The sequence below is a fragment of the Vicugna pacos genome, chromosome 34 (assembly GCF_048564905.1).
Source record: "Vicugna pacos chromosome 34, VicPac4, whole genome shotgun sequence".
NCBI lineage: Eukaryota > Metazoa > Chordata > Mammalia > Artiodactyla > Camelidae > Vicugna > Vicugna pacos.
In genome coordinates, this window is record NC_133020.1 from 21,420,152 (window position 1) to 21,433,902 (window position 13,751).

At 50.0% G+C, this 13,751-nt stretch overlaps 1 protein-coding gene across 3 annotated transcripts in view; it reads left to right on the forward strand.

Annotated features, from left to right (window-relative positions):
* The window catches only part of ADIPOR2 (adiponectin receptor 2), a 43,027-nt gene that overhangs the window by 26,287 nt on the left and 2,989 nt on the right, over positions 1–13,751 (forward strand). For all 3 annotated transcript variants that reach the window (XM_072954605.1, XM_031670798.2, XM_031670803.2), the window contains exons 3-6: positions 6,371–6,490; positions 9,890–10,061; positions 12,309–12,495; positions 12,658–12,845. In XM_072954605.1, coding sequence (XP_072810706.1) covers positions 6,371–6,490; positions 9,890–10,061; positions 12,309–12,495; positions 12,658–12,845 — 667 coding nt within the window. The remainder of the gene's footprint in view (positions 1–6,370; positions 6,491–9,889; positions 10,062–12,308; positions 12,496–12,657; positions 12,846–13,751) is intronic.

Sequence of the window (13,751 nt, forward strand, 5' to 3'; positions counted from 1 at the left end):
GTGGAAATAGGAGTGCTCCTCCGAAGGTGGTTACGAGGGTGTGATCCCTGCGTGCAGCACTTAGCGCAGTGTGTGGCGTGGGGTTAGTGTGCAGTGGGCAGTAGTTCTGTTACCTTGACCTTGCTTTGTACTTGCCTGATGTGACTGCAGTAAATCCTGATAAACATATTGAACTTACCCATCTGCCTCAGCCATCCTTGACTGCAACAGCCTTTTCACAAAGGTGATCTCTAAATCTGTCATCTAAATACTGACCTCTTTATTGGACCTTTAACTGTTCCACATTGAACTGATTTAGCCTGTTTCCTCCCTCACCAGCTTTTCCTTCTGACTTCCTAATTTCTAATAAATAATACAGATTTTCTTTCAAGTACCCAGACTTGATTCCTAGAATGTGATAGTGCAAGGAAAACCAAGAGTTGTTTAGTAGATGTATGTATGCATTTATTCTTTCTAGAGATGCTTTTAGTTTCTTTACCACGCGGTGGCACTCTGGGAATAGAGACAAAACATGGTTTCTGCCCTAAAGCGGCTTATTATAGTCTAGCTAGAGAAACAGTAAGTCAGTGCATTTGTGCTCCGTGCGGTGTGATGGTATGCACAGGGCACTGTGGGAGCAGCACTGCCTGCAGCTGGGCACCTGGGAGGGAGAACTTGGGTTGCAGGGTTAGCTGAGAGGACCGAAGGGCCTTCCAGGCAAAGGGAACAGCAGATGTGAAGACCCAGAAGTAAGAACAGCATTGGGGGGGGGGCAGAGTACAGCTCAGTGTAGGGCGTGTGCTTAGCATCCACGCGCTCCTGTTCAGTCCCCAGCACCTCCATTAAGATAAATAGATAAATAAACGTAATTACTTCCCCCCACGAAGATAGAGTAGCGTGGTTCTTTTAGGAAACAGTAGTAACAATAGCTGACGTGCGCGGAGTCTCACTGGTGTGCACTGGTGAGGGAGCCACAGGACGTTCGTTGCAGCTGGAGTGAAGGGCGAAGGGTGTGAGGAGTCAGAGGTCTGTTAGCAAGGAAGCCCCGACTAGCGGGGCCAAAGATCCAGACCTTTAGAATCCCTGTCCAGTGTCCTTCCACCATCCAAAGTCCTTTTTGAAATGTGTGCTGTTGTATGGTGCCGGGAGTGGCCGGAGCGTTACTTCTGGGCCTCTGACTCTGAGCCTTGGCTCTTTTCGCTGTATTGGCTGAAGTTTTTAGTTTGTGTTTTGTTAAGTTTCCACAGACAAAAACACAAAAAAGCCGCTTCAAACCAGGCTACCCCAGTCTTTAGTTTTATGGCTTCGTTTCATATCTGTGAATTTTCAAGGTGTATTAAGTTGAAAAAAAGAGAGCAGCCTTCATGGTTGTCCTCCTCTTCCTCTCTGCTCCAGATTCTTCATAAATGGGGATTAGGAGCCAACTTTTCTTCATTCAGCCCAGGAGTTACTCTCTCGAACTGAACTGCTTTCACCAAACTTACAAGAAAGCCGCTGTGTATTTATCCTAAGAAAGCTAACTTGTAAATAGGCTCCTGTCTGCCTGTTAACTTCGTTTTCCTGAGGAGGTCTGCTTAGGAAATGTAGTTGTGATCAGACAGAGATGCTTTGCAAGAAAAAGAAAAAAAGTTGGGTGATTTTAAAGCTCTTTTCCATCAAGCTTTGATGGAGGTGACTAGTCTTCGCAGGCCGAGAGCGCACGTATTTCTAGGCTGGCCAGGATGAATGTTCCTGCAGACCCGACGCTGCACTCACTCTTGGGCAGTCCCGGAGACACACTCAGTGGTGCTCACTCCCTCGGCTGCCGTCTTTTGTGGAACTCTTGATTTCCACTAACCTGTTACGTTGTTAGTGAAGTCAGCGTTCTAATACCCTTACTTCACATTTCAGATTTCTAAACTTAAGGCTGGATTCAACCTGTCAGCTTTCCAGAAAGACCATCAGAATACCCTGCTGATCGGACTAAGCCAGGTGTGCCACTTCCTGCAGGAAGAGTGAGCCCCACCCTGCAGAGGCCTGGTGTTTTAGAAAGGAGAGGCTGTGGGTGGCTGTTTGCAGGGTGTGGGGTCTGGCTTTCGGTGGTCCAAGGCAGCCCTTCCAATGCAGAGAGCACGTTGGCCTTGGGCAGTTAGTGCTGTGATAGTTCAGGGCTGGTGAAGCGACTCTTGGTGAGCAAATATTTGTTTGATGAGTGAGCAGGTTTGCCTAATTCAGCAAGTTATTATACCGAGGAGCTGATGGAGCAGTCTCAACCTGAGTGAATTTTTGAGAAGTTCCGAAAGCTGATGATAAAGATATCTACTGGTTTGTATCCTTACCTTCCTGGGCAGGAGCTTCCTGAGTGTGTGATGAAGTCGCGCTAACGTAGGGGCCCCAGACCTCCGTCCTCGTGTGTGAGTGCGGGCGGGCCGACCGTCCAGCCCTGGGTAGCCTGCCATTCCTTGACTTTTGACTTCTAATTGTGGGTGGTACTACGAATGTGGATCTCTGTGGCTCTTTGTCTGCTGACTTCAGCTAGTGCTTAAGTATGTAATTTGTGTCTAAGAGCAATGGTGCTCTTCAGTGCATCCTAAGTTTTGGCTGAACTGAGCTGGTCTTTTCCTCAAAATGGAATTTTTTTGCTTTTCCCTCTTTTATTTCATCTTTACAGGATTCTGTTCCTCATGCAGCCTTTCCTGGGCCCCATGCTCTCTGTCTTAAAACTGAATGTTCCTTATTTCTATTAAGGAACTATTAATATTTCTATTATGGTCATTTACGGGGCTCATTCAGCCCCCTGTTAAGATGATAAGCTCATGCAAGACAGAGACTGTATTTTACTTACCTTTAAAAAATCCCTTTTATAAGTATTTGTTAAACTTAAGTGCTCTGTTGAACTGAGTTGGGCTAGAGCAGATAAACGCCCAACAGATTGATGAATTATTTTCATGTTAGACTGATCTTCAAGGCCTTTCATCTTTATCACACTGGTTCTCTTTTTCAGAGGTAAAATATGCTGTGGCATGTACAGCTTCAGGTGTACAGACCCCCCCCTCATGTCTTTAGATCCGAGCTTCTCAACCCTTAGTGATACTCCGGCCCATAGTTCTTTGTTGAGAGGAGCTGTCCTTGTAGGATGTTTAACAGCATCTTGGCACCTTCCTGCCACATGCCAGTAGCATTCCCACCACTTGTCACAAGTCAGAATGAACCCAGATAATATTGCCAGATGTCCACTGGAAGGGCGTGGGGGTAAAATTACCCCTAGTTGACACCAAACTGCTTTAGACTTTTAAAGTATTTTCTTAATTTCTTTCTTTCCTTTTTTGCTTCCCTTCTTCAGTCTGACCGTCCCTCTGTTGCCAGATAGTTTCCAAATGCAAATCTGGGAACACGCAGCTTGCCGCACGTCGTGTCCTCTAAACGCTCAGCTTTGCCTGCAGGACAAAGTCTGAAGCCCCTCAGTATCCGAAGCTGCCTCCATTCCTCGCTCTTGTTTTTTTTTTAAAAACATTTTATTGAATGATTTCCACAAACATTGTATTGAGGGGTAATTTAAACACAGTAAAATAAAGTAACTCGAATCATAACTCTGTAGCACAGGGACGTGTGTGTGACAACTGTGCAGGTCAGGATTCGGATTGTCTCCGTCATTCGGAACTTCCCTTCCGCCCCTTCCCGGCAGCACCCCTCCTCTACCCGCCTCCCCTGGAAGCGCCCTCACGCGGAGCTCGGCTCGGGTCTGTGCTCATTGCTGGCCTTGGCGGGAACAGATCTGAGTGACACAGTCTCTTCACAGTCGGCTTCTTTGACTTGGCGTGTTTCTGCTACTCACCCGTGTGATTTTGTGTAGTTCCTTATTTTTAAGTGAGGAGTGAAGTATTCGATTATGTAAATATCACACTTGTTTATCCAGTTTTTTCCTGATAGATACTTGAGTTTTTTCTAGGTTTTGACATTATGAATAAAGCCGCTGTGGACCCCTTGAGCTTCTTAAAAACGGATTGTAGCAAAATGTATAACGTGAAATTTTCCATTCTGACCTCTTTAAAATGCACGATTTGGTGCCGCTAGCTATATTCACAGTGCTGTGCAGCCGTTACCATCACTTCCAGGACTTCTCATCGCCCCAAGAGGAGCTGAGGAGCGACTCTTAATTCCCTCCTCCCTCAGCCCAGTGCATGGCCACCTCATGCTCACTTTCTGTGCCCGTGGTTCGGCTGCTCCACGTATTTCACGGAAGGCGTTGCTGTGTGTGGCCCGTTTCACTGAGCGCGCTGTTCTCGGGCTTAGCCACGACTGCGCTCTTGTGACTGAGTGATACTCTGTTGCTGGCTCTGCCACGTCCCATGTCCTTCCTCTGTCCATAGGCACTCGGACTTGGATTGTGTCCATGCTGACCTGTTTGCCTCCCATCACGTTGACTTTTGCCGCTGCTGTGCTAAGCGCTGTGTTTTTGGATGCGAGCTCTTAGCTTCCCCTGTCATGTCTGACTGGTGAATTCGAAACACGTTTTCGGATATTACCTTTCTGTTAAACCTCCCAGCAGTGCCGGAGTTCACTTTTCTCTTTTCTGTTTGCGTCATCAGACCCTTTCCATTCCGTTGACCAGTTCATTGAGGTGGTTCCTTGCTTAGGGGTGTGTCTTCTCCACTGGGTTGTGGCACCTGCTCCAGTGTCCCCAGCACCTTGCGCATCGTCGTAATAAAGGGCACCACTTAAGATGGCCTTCTGAGTCCTAGGCCCTGAGAGAGCTTCCTGTCCATTATCCTTGATCCTTAAAACAGATCTGCAGTGTAGACTCAGTATCGAGAAAATCATTTTACACACGAGGAGACGGATGCTCAGAGAGATTGTATGTAATTTTGTCAAAGATTACAGAGTTTATCAGTAATCAGGTTTTATCTGGCTTCACTCACTCAGTCCATTATGGCAAGCCAGCTTGTTTCCTGTTCTCTGTTTGACATGCAGATGAGACCACACCTCTTAGGTTCTGAACCGGACGTTTCCTTTTTGTAAGCATGGATTAGCACTGCTGAGACACAGCTGCCCCCTTCTCCCCTGCCCCGCGCCCTGCCATTCATTGCTCTTCCCTGTAGACGTGGGGATGGGGGTGCCTGCCCCGGGAGCACCCCGTCCTTGCTTTCCTTCCCTGGGTCTGCAGGGTCACCAGTGAGGCTGGCTGCCTGGCCCTGTCAGCGGTCCTCCACCGACCCAAGGGCACGTAGTCTCGCTCTCCACGCGAACTGGCTATCAGTAACCACGTCGGTGTTTCAGACTGTCTGCAGCTCGGTCAGGTTCACTTCGGATAGTACAGGACGCACTTAACTGTGGTTCCCTGTGCTTACGTGTAGTTTTATGGATACTGCTGGTGTGACTTATTTGTCTGGGAATCAAGATTGAATCCTTGTTTCTGTTCCTCTGTGTTCTCAGAATTGAGTACCTGTTAAACATGCATAAATATTTGAGCTGTTTTATATATATATATGTTTATGTTTAATAATTTAAAATCAGTCTAATTTCATGCTGTTTTGTTTTTGTGTAATTGATGTTTTAATGGAATTTTTATTTTAGTTTTATATTTAATAAGACACTATCCCTGTAAATATTTGTTTAAGCTTTTAAAGCATTAATGAACCCAGCCACTTTCTAAGTATATAAAATATTGGCCCAGAGCTGTCCTGGGAGCCGTGGGGAAGGAGAGACACACACTGAATCTAGTTTAGGAAGTGACACACTAAAACGTGAAGTTCTGTAAACATGAAGTAAACAAGATCAGTCAGTGGGACGGGAGCTGTGCGCGGCTTGTCAGGTGAGCAGCCCAGACCAAGGGCTGAAGGGAGTCGGAGGAGGTGGACTTGCTGTGGGCGGGGGCGCATTCTCTGGTGACAGTGGCTTGGTTGCAGGAAGTGAAACGCTCTTAACTATTACAGCGGTTTGTAGCCCTCCACAGGGCCGCAGTGCACACAGACAAACACTACATCTGTTAATTGAAAGTTCATGGGGATGGGGAAGCAGTCTGAAACGTGCTCGAGGGGCAGGGGCGAGGAGGGAAGGTGGAACCCTCGTGAAACAAAGGTTGAGAAACGCTGGATTATTGGAGACTCCCCCCGCCCAGTAACCTGTCACCTTTATACGTGTAATAGTATTGTGTGGCCTGTGAATATAACTGAAAACAGAGGCGAACTGTTGTCACAGTCCATCTGTCTGTCAGAGAAGAATCAAGCGGCCCTCGTTCATTTTCAGCGCTCATGCTTGTCTGATAAACTGACCTTACTTCCTGTGTTGTTACTCATCTGAGTTCTTGTTCTGACCTTCAGAGAATTTCGTTACAGTTCCTCAGGGAGAGTGTGTTGTTGGCCTCCGTTGGCTCCTGGTCCCAACCCTGATGGTTTCTGTGATTGCCTTGCAGAGCCTGGAGGAGCAGGAGTGCAGAGATGAGGCGTCCCAGGAGGACGAGGGGTTCATGGGCATGTCCCCCCTCCTGCAAGCCCACCACGCGATGGAGAGGATGGAGGAGTTTGTTTGTAAGGTAAGGTGCCCACCCTGTGCATTCAGCCCTTCCCAGACAGAAACCTTTAAGGAGACCGGGCGTACCTTCGCCCTTGGCGTGCTCTGGGGAGGGGACAGCGTGTGGTGAAGCGGAGACAGAAGCCGTGTCGAGACTGAAGCCCTGTTGCAGGCACGGGACATTGTGTGCCTGCAGCAGCCATGATGACGTGCTGACAGGCCTTGCTGACCACTTAGACAAGACACAGTGAAACAAAACTGGGGGAGTCTGATGCCTGGAGGTCCTAACGTGCCATCCGCAGGTCCCTTGAATCTGCTCGACGGTGAGAGCGAGGGGCCTTCAGGTAGGGGTCCCCAGGTTGTCAGGCCGCACGCAAGTCTAGTGCACACCGCAGCTGGTGCACTCTCTGATTTGTTAGGACCTCTGCGGGGGTCTGGTAGCTGGAGCTGGGGCTGCGTGTGGCCAGGGACACTGGTACAGGTCACTTGATTCATCTGAGCCGCAGGAGCCCTGGCAGGCATGATCTAAAGTCAGCGTCAGTCAGTCTGTGTGTACAGATGCACTTACTGAGTATTTCTGAAGAACTCTTGATCATTTGGAGAAAAATGTTTTGTGGCACTTAGCTTTTTTATGGGTGTTATGACACCAAGACATTTTATGCATGTGGTCTTAGTTCCTGAAAAGTCAGTTTAGGTTTTCCTACATTCACGATGGTGCTGGAAGTAACTGAGGCCAGGTGCCTTAGAGTACTGTACTTGGGACCAGAACTCGTAAGAGAGTGTTACAGTCTGAATACAGGCATCCCTTCTGAGACAAAGAGATGGGTGGGTGGGGAGGGATCTAAACATTTATGGGTCTACTTGGGGCCCAGGAAGTTTTAATCAGTGTTTGAAAATTGGTGAAGGCAAAGCCAAGCAAAACAGTAGACCCATTCTGGTAATCACTGTCTCAGGAGAATTAGCACAGAGGGATAAAAAAGATACACTTTGTTTTTCAAAAAGCAAGCTTGGTGTTAAATCTCCCAAAGTTGAATATTTAGTGACTGACCATTAGGGGCTTTTATGTTTATGGACCAGTGGGTCCTGTGTCTGATCCGACTGTCTTTTCTCCCTTCTAAACTAAAACAGAGAATAAAGCAAATAAAACTTTCTAATGTAACAGCTAACGGGAGAATAAATACGGTATTTGTTTGCTACAGACTGTAATTTACTGAAGAAAAATGAGTGGGTCACAAAAATTATTGCGATTCCCGTAACCCTCCCTGGGCAGCTTGCGAGCAGAAGGAAGCTCCTGGGCCGGCCCGCCCTGGCGCCTGCTCCACCTGACGGCACGGGAGCTTGTTTCTTGGACGGGAAGCAAGTAAACGGACAGTGTAAATGGTGTATCCCGCCACTTTGCTGGTGTGCATCCCCTTTGGAAAAGCTTTTCTCACGGACTAGGGGGAGTAAATCACTTAGGCGCTGTCGCTTGCCCAGGAGTGGCCTCAGCCCCTCCCCCAGCCTTCAGCTGCTGCTGTTCCGCCAGCAGTCAGGCCATGTGGGGGAGGGGGTGTGCTGTAGGGAGTGGGTTTTTGCATTAAATTCTGTGGTCCAACACAAGCCCAGTGGACCATCGCTAAGGTGTTTGATTTAGGCATTGTCCTTGTCAGGCTTACAAACAGGCACATCTTTGACTACGCTGTGACCCTGTCCTTCCCCCCGGGAAGGAGAAGACCTGTCCAGGCCTGGCTTGCAGGTTGACCGTGTGGGGGTGGTGTCGGCGAGGACGCGCTTGCAGAGTAGTTCTGAAAGCACAGCTCCGCGCTGGGTCTTTAAAGGGGTGGAATGCTTGTTCAGAATAACGGGGAAGACCGCTCCAGCCTTGTATGCGTACGCAACTAGTGAGGCGCAGCGTTCTTTTTGACTGTTCTGGCTGTGATAGCACAGTAGTGCCTTTCACAGGCTCACAGCAGAGCTGTGCGCATGTTGTGCTTTGCTTGAGGGAGTAAGGACTGAGTTCCGTCTTTCCTTCCCTCTTAGAAAAGAAAATTCTCCCAGAGTGCAACAGTAGTGGCATCTTGTAGAGCTCATCTCCGCAGTAACTCAGGTTCAAAGTAGGTTTACAAATTCAGTGTCTTGGTGTGACTTTTTCTCTCCAGAAAGTCCTTTGGAGGATCTTAAACAGCCGCTGTTGAAAGTGGTAGATCTGTTAGCTGTAGACATGGAAAAGCTACAGTAGTCTTTTGGCATCAATCTGTTTTGTTGTGAGTTAGGAACAAGCAGGGAATGGCCGGCTTAGCACAGGCCTGAGGATTCGGGTTGGAAAGTGAGAGGGGAAGTGGGGAGGGTGAGACTTGTAAGAGGGTCACAGGTCACTTCTGTTCTTCAATTGCTAGTCCTCACTTTGGAGCCCTGCAGAGGGTCCGTTCTCTGAAATGTCCATGACGGAGGCGCCAAGGGGGAGCAGGGCAGGACAGCAGTGCGGAGCGGAGGCAGGTGCGGTCCAGCGGTGTCTGTCACAGCCGGGGCAGGGACGGTCATTTCCCCGGTGGAGCCTGCAGACCCACCCGGCTCCTTAGATCTCCCTCCGCTCTCACTCCCAGAAGCAAGTTGCAAGTTTTGGCCTATGTGACCCTTGTGGAGTGTGTCCTGTGGGCAGAGAGACATCGGCAGGAGCAGGGCCAGGAGGCTGGCAGGCTCTCGGGAGGGCTTGCGGACCCCTGGTCCCTGTTCTTCAGAGTCTGGCAGGGAGGGGGCTGAAGGGCAGTCTCCCAAGTGTTGGCCGTGAACTCTCAGGAGAGCGGACAGGTGGCTGCTGGGGCCTGCTCGCTCCCTGACGGGCTTTGAGCCTCACACCTGCTCAGTGGAGTGATTGAAGCGCTTTTGTCCTCATCTTACCAAATGAGGAAACTGAGGCTTGAGATTTGTACTTACAGCTCATGCAACTAGTTAATGGCAGGGATCCAAGATTTTCTGACTCCTGCGCTGTCTTCTCTATGCATTTGTATTGGCTGTGGCAGGAGGCCAGTCGAGGGGGAGGAGAGCAGGGCACACGAGTGACGCTGTGTCCCTTCCCTGCCGAGGGAACATGGAGCAGGAGAGCTGCGGTCTGTCGTGGGGGCGAGGGTGGGCATCTGTGTGGGTGGGACTTTGGCTCCCACCCTCCCTCCAGCCAGACTGGAACAAAGCTTGAAATCACTCTTCTGGGTGTTTTCTCTAAGTTTATTTACTCTTTGCTTTTCCTAAGAATACCCCCAACCCCGCCCCGATATTTTTTTCCCTCAGTCTTTTTTAAAAACTCAGAATATAGGACATGATACCTTTTGAATGTATTTGTCTTTCTAAAAGTAAGTCATTTTTCTCATTATGAAACAATGTGGTAAGAGGCAGTTGTCAGCGTTGTAGCACTGACAAATGCACGTTTGAATTAATGCTCTCCCAGGTCTGGGAAGGGCGATGGCGAGTCATCCCTCACGACGTGCTCCCAGACTGGCTCAAGGACAACGACTTCCTTTTGCACGGACACCGGCCCCCCATGCCGTCCTTCCGGGCCTGCTTCAGGAGCATTTTCCGAATTCACACAGAGACGGGTAACATCTGGACGCATCTCTTAGGTATGTAAGGGCAGTGGTGTGACGTGGCTCACCCTTGCTCCCCCGGCGATGGGTGAGGGTGAGGAGAGAACTTATTTTGGATCTGCCGGTTTTGTTTTCTAGATTCTAATGATGTGGTTTCTCTGGTTGACTCTGTGGTCGTCGTGGTTTATGCAGTGATTTTAATTATAGCCAAGTTGTATGTTTCTCTATTGGATTTTCAGACATGTCTTTAAAACAGGTGCCAAAGAAAAGGCACCATACAAAAGGAGGTAGCATATTTTAACGAGCATGGAGAGGAAGGTAGTTACTTAACAGAACTAAGCTGGTTTTCTAAAGTCATTACTCAGAATTTTCACAATTAAGTTTGTCATAAAGTAGAAAGTGATCATGACTGCTCATTGAAGAGACAGCACAGTGGGAGAGAGGAGAGTCTTTTCAATAGGTGGGGTTGGGGACAACCGAGTCACCCATGCAGAAGAATGAAGTTGGGCCCTAATTTGCACCACGTAGAAAAATTAACTCAAGGTGGACCAGAGACCTAAACACAAGAGCTCAAACTATAGACTCGCTAGGAAAGAACACGGGTGTAGATCTCTGTGACCCTAGAGTAGGTGACACTTGGAATTTGCACCCAAGGCACGAGCAGCCAAAGGAAAACTAAATTAACCTCTATCAAAATTAAAACCTTTTGAGCGTCAGAGGACATTAACAAGGAAATAGGAAGATAACTGACAGAATGGGGGAGAACATATTTGCAAATCACTTACCTGGTGAGGGTTAACTAGTAAAGCACTCTTAAAACTAAACAGTAAAAAGACAATTCAGATTTAAAACTGAGGCAGGCACTGGAATAGACACACAAATGGCCAGTGAGCACGTGAAAAGTCACTCACCATCGTGGGCTGTTTCAGGAAGGACAGCGAGAGACCCCCGAGCGCCCACCAGAATGGCTCCTCCGCCGGGGTGTGGGAGGATGGGCGCGCCCACGCGGTGCTGGTGGTTATGAAACGGTGCAGCCCCCACAGGAAGTGGTTGGGCAGTTCCTCAGAAAGTTAAACCGAGTTTAATCCTAGGTCTGTACCAGGAGAACTGAAAACATTGTCACACAAAAATGTGTACATGAATTTTTCCTAATAATGCTAAAGGTGGAAACAACCTGAGTATCTTACCAGCTGAGGGTACACAAAGTGTGATCCATCCACACAGCGGAACATAGATGAGCATAAAGGGGCGAGCTGCTGGTAACGTGCTACAGCATGGGTCAGCCTTGAAAACATGAGCCGGGATGGGAGGAGCCAGACACAGGCCACGCATCGTGGGATCGGCGCACACGGGCGCCCCCGTGGGGCAGTCCAGAGAGGCAGAGGCTGGACGAGTGGTCATCGGGGGGCAGTGGGAGATGGCTGAACAGGGGAAGGCTTCTTCTGGGGCTGATGAAAGTGTCCTGGAGTTAAGCAGTGGTGATGGTTGCACAGTCTTGTGAACATACCGCATCGTGTCTGGCCTCCCCCCACTTGACGTAGGGTTCTCATCACACGTTTGATTTCCACTCGTGCTCCGAGTCCCTGCCTGCTGACGGAGTGGGAGGAGGCTGCAGACTGAGACGAGCTCCACTGCTGACTTCTAGCTCAGGGGCACGTGTTTTACTAAATGGACCAGACGGCATCACTTAGTCAGTGTTCAGCATCTTAGTTTCTGTGCCTGTCGTACGTTAATCAGGCTTCCCCTGAGCAGTAAGAACATGGAATCTTACTGTGAAGGACACCCAAGAACCGGTTCTGAAGCAGCCCAAACAGGCGTTTCACCGTTCTTAACTCTTGGCTCTGCCGGGCCACCTGGCGAGGCCCCGAGAAGCACGGTGCTCCTGGGCAGCTGTGGGTGGGGGAGAGCCGTCGTCTTCCGCAGAGAGCCAGCACTCTCTGCCGAAGAAGATGCAGGGCGGGCCTTTGAGACCTGGGCTACAGCACAAGATGCCAAAAGCTGTAGAGACGGCGTTTCCCCTGGGCCTAGAGGCAGAAGTGGGCTTGTTCAGTCTGCTGGGAGGCAGCAGCGCTGTCCGTTTCCTTTCTGGGTTCTGCTCTCGGATACATGCTACTCTGTGCACTCGGCCTGTGAGGCTGCGGAGTACGTGGTACCGACAAGGTTTGAAGTAGACCAACACTTTGGATAAGCTTCAGTTCCTTCAGGCGTCGCTGTGGTTGTGAAGGACTGAAAGCATGACCAGTGTGTGACGCCGTCCCCTCTCCCTCCCCGCCCCGCCCCCAGGTTGCGTGCTCTTCCTGTGCCTGGGGGTCTTCTATATGTTCCGCCCGAACATCTCCTTCGTGGCCCCGCTGCAGGAGAAGGTGGTCTTCGGATTATTCTTCTTGGGCGCCATCCTCTGCCTCTCCTTTTCGTGGCTGTTCCACACAGTCTACTGCCACTCAGAAGGGGTCTCGCGGCTCTTCTCTAAGTAAGTACCTGTGACGTCGCTCACTGGCCTGGCCGAGCCCGTGGGCCGGGGCCGAACGCCCGGCGCGGCTGGCCGTCCTGGGTGCTGCCTGCCGGGGACTCCGGGGGGCCCTGTGCGGGCGGGCAGGCCTTTTAACGTGAGGGGTTCTTTTTCCTGCCCTAGACTGGATTACTCCGGCATCGCCCTCCTGATCATGGGCAGCTTTGTCCCTTGGCTTTATTACTCTTTCTACTGTAACCCGCAACCTTGCTTCATCTACTTGATCGTCATCTGCGTGCTGGGCATCGCAGCCATCATCGTCTCCCAGTGGGACATGTTCGCCACCCCTCAGTATCGGGGAGTCAGAGCAGGTAAGAGCAGGACCGGGCGTTCTGCTGGACTCTCACTCCCCGGCCAGTCTTCATGAAAGGTGCACCGCTTGCCAAGCATCACGCCAGGTACCCGTGATGCAAAAATGAAGTCGGGGTTGGGGGAGGGTATCGCTCAGTGGCGAGAGTGTGTGTTTAGCATGCACAGGGTCCTGGGTTCAATTCCCGGTACCTCCATTAAAAATTGAAAATAAAACTTAATTACCTCCCGTTTCAACAGTTAAAAAAAAGTCGTTTCTGTTGTCGTGGGGCTTTGACGTGGTCGTAGTGCCCCCGCGTCAGCTCACAGCCTTCCGGCGGAGGGGCTCCGGGCTGGGGGGCTCATGCTGACTGAGGCTAGGGCCACATGCTGTCCACGTGGCTGCGGCTCCGAAATCTTTGGAAAATGATGAGTCCTTCTCAGCTTGTGTATACTTTCTGTAGCGATCAGTTCTTTTGTTGTTGTCATTTTTTGTTCTGTTACGTGTTTTCATGTTAAAGTGTGTGGAGAGGACTGCAGTGCCACCTGACCGTGTTCCAGACCGACGGGCACCGTGTAGGCATAAAGAGGCTTTTCATATTCGGGGTGATTAATGCCTGTTGAGAGGCGATCAGTGGAAAGTGAAAAGCCCCCGGTGCCTTGGCTGGGCCCTCCTGGCTGAGTCCTTTCTGAGTGAGCACCTGGACTGGGGACTGGCTACTTGGAGCCAGGGCTGTGTCTTCAGTTTTCTGCCCAGTGTCAAACCTAGTGTTCGCTGAGGTTGAACAGGAAGTATTAAAAGGAGTACTTCTCCTTTCAGCCTTTTTGTTTTGAACCGTTTTGTACTAAAACCCAAGCCATGGTTAATCTGCGGTTACCTAGAAGTTAGAATTAACTTCATGTCCGCGACACTGTTGTGACTCTCCTCT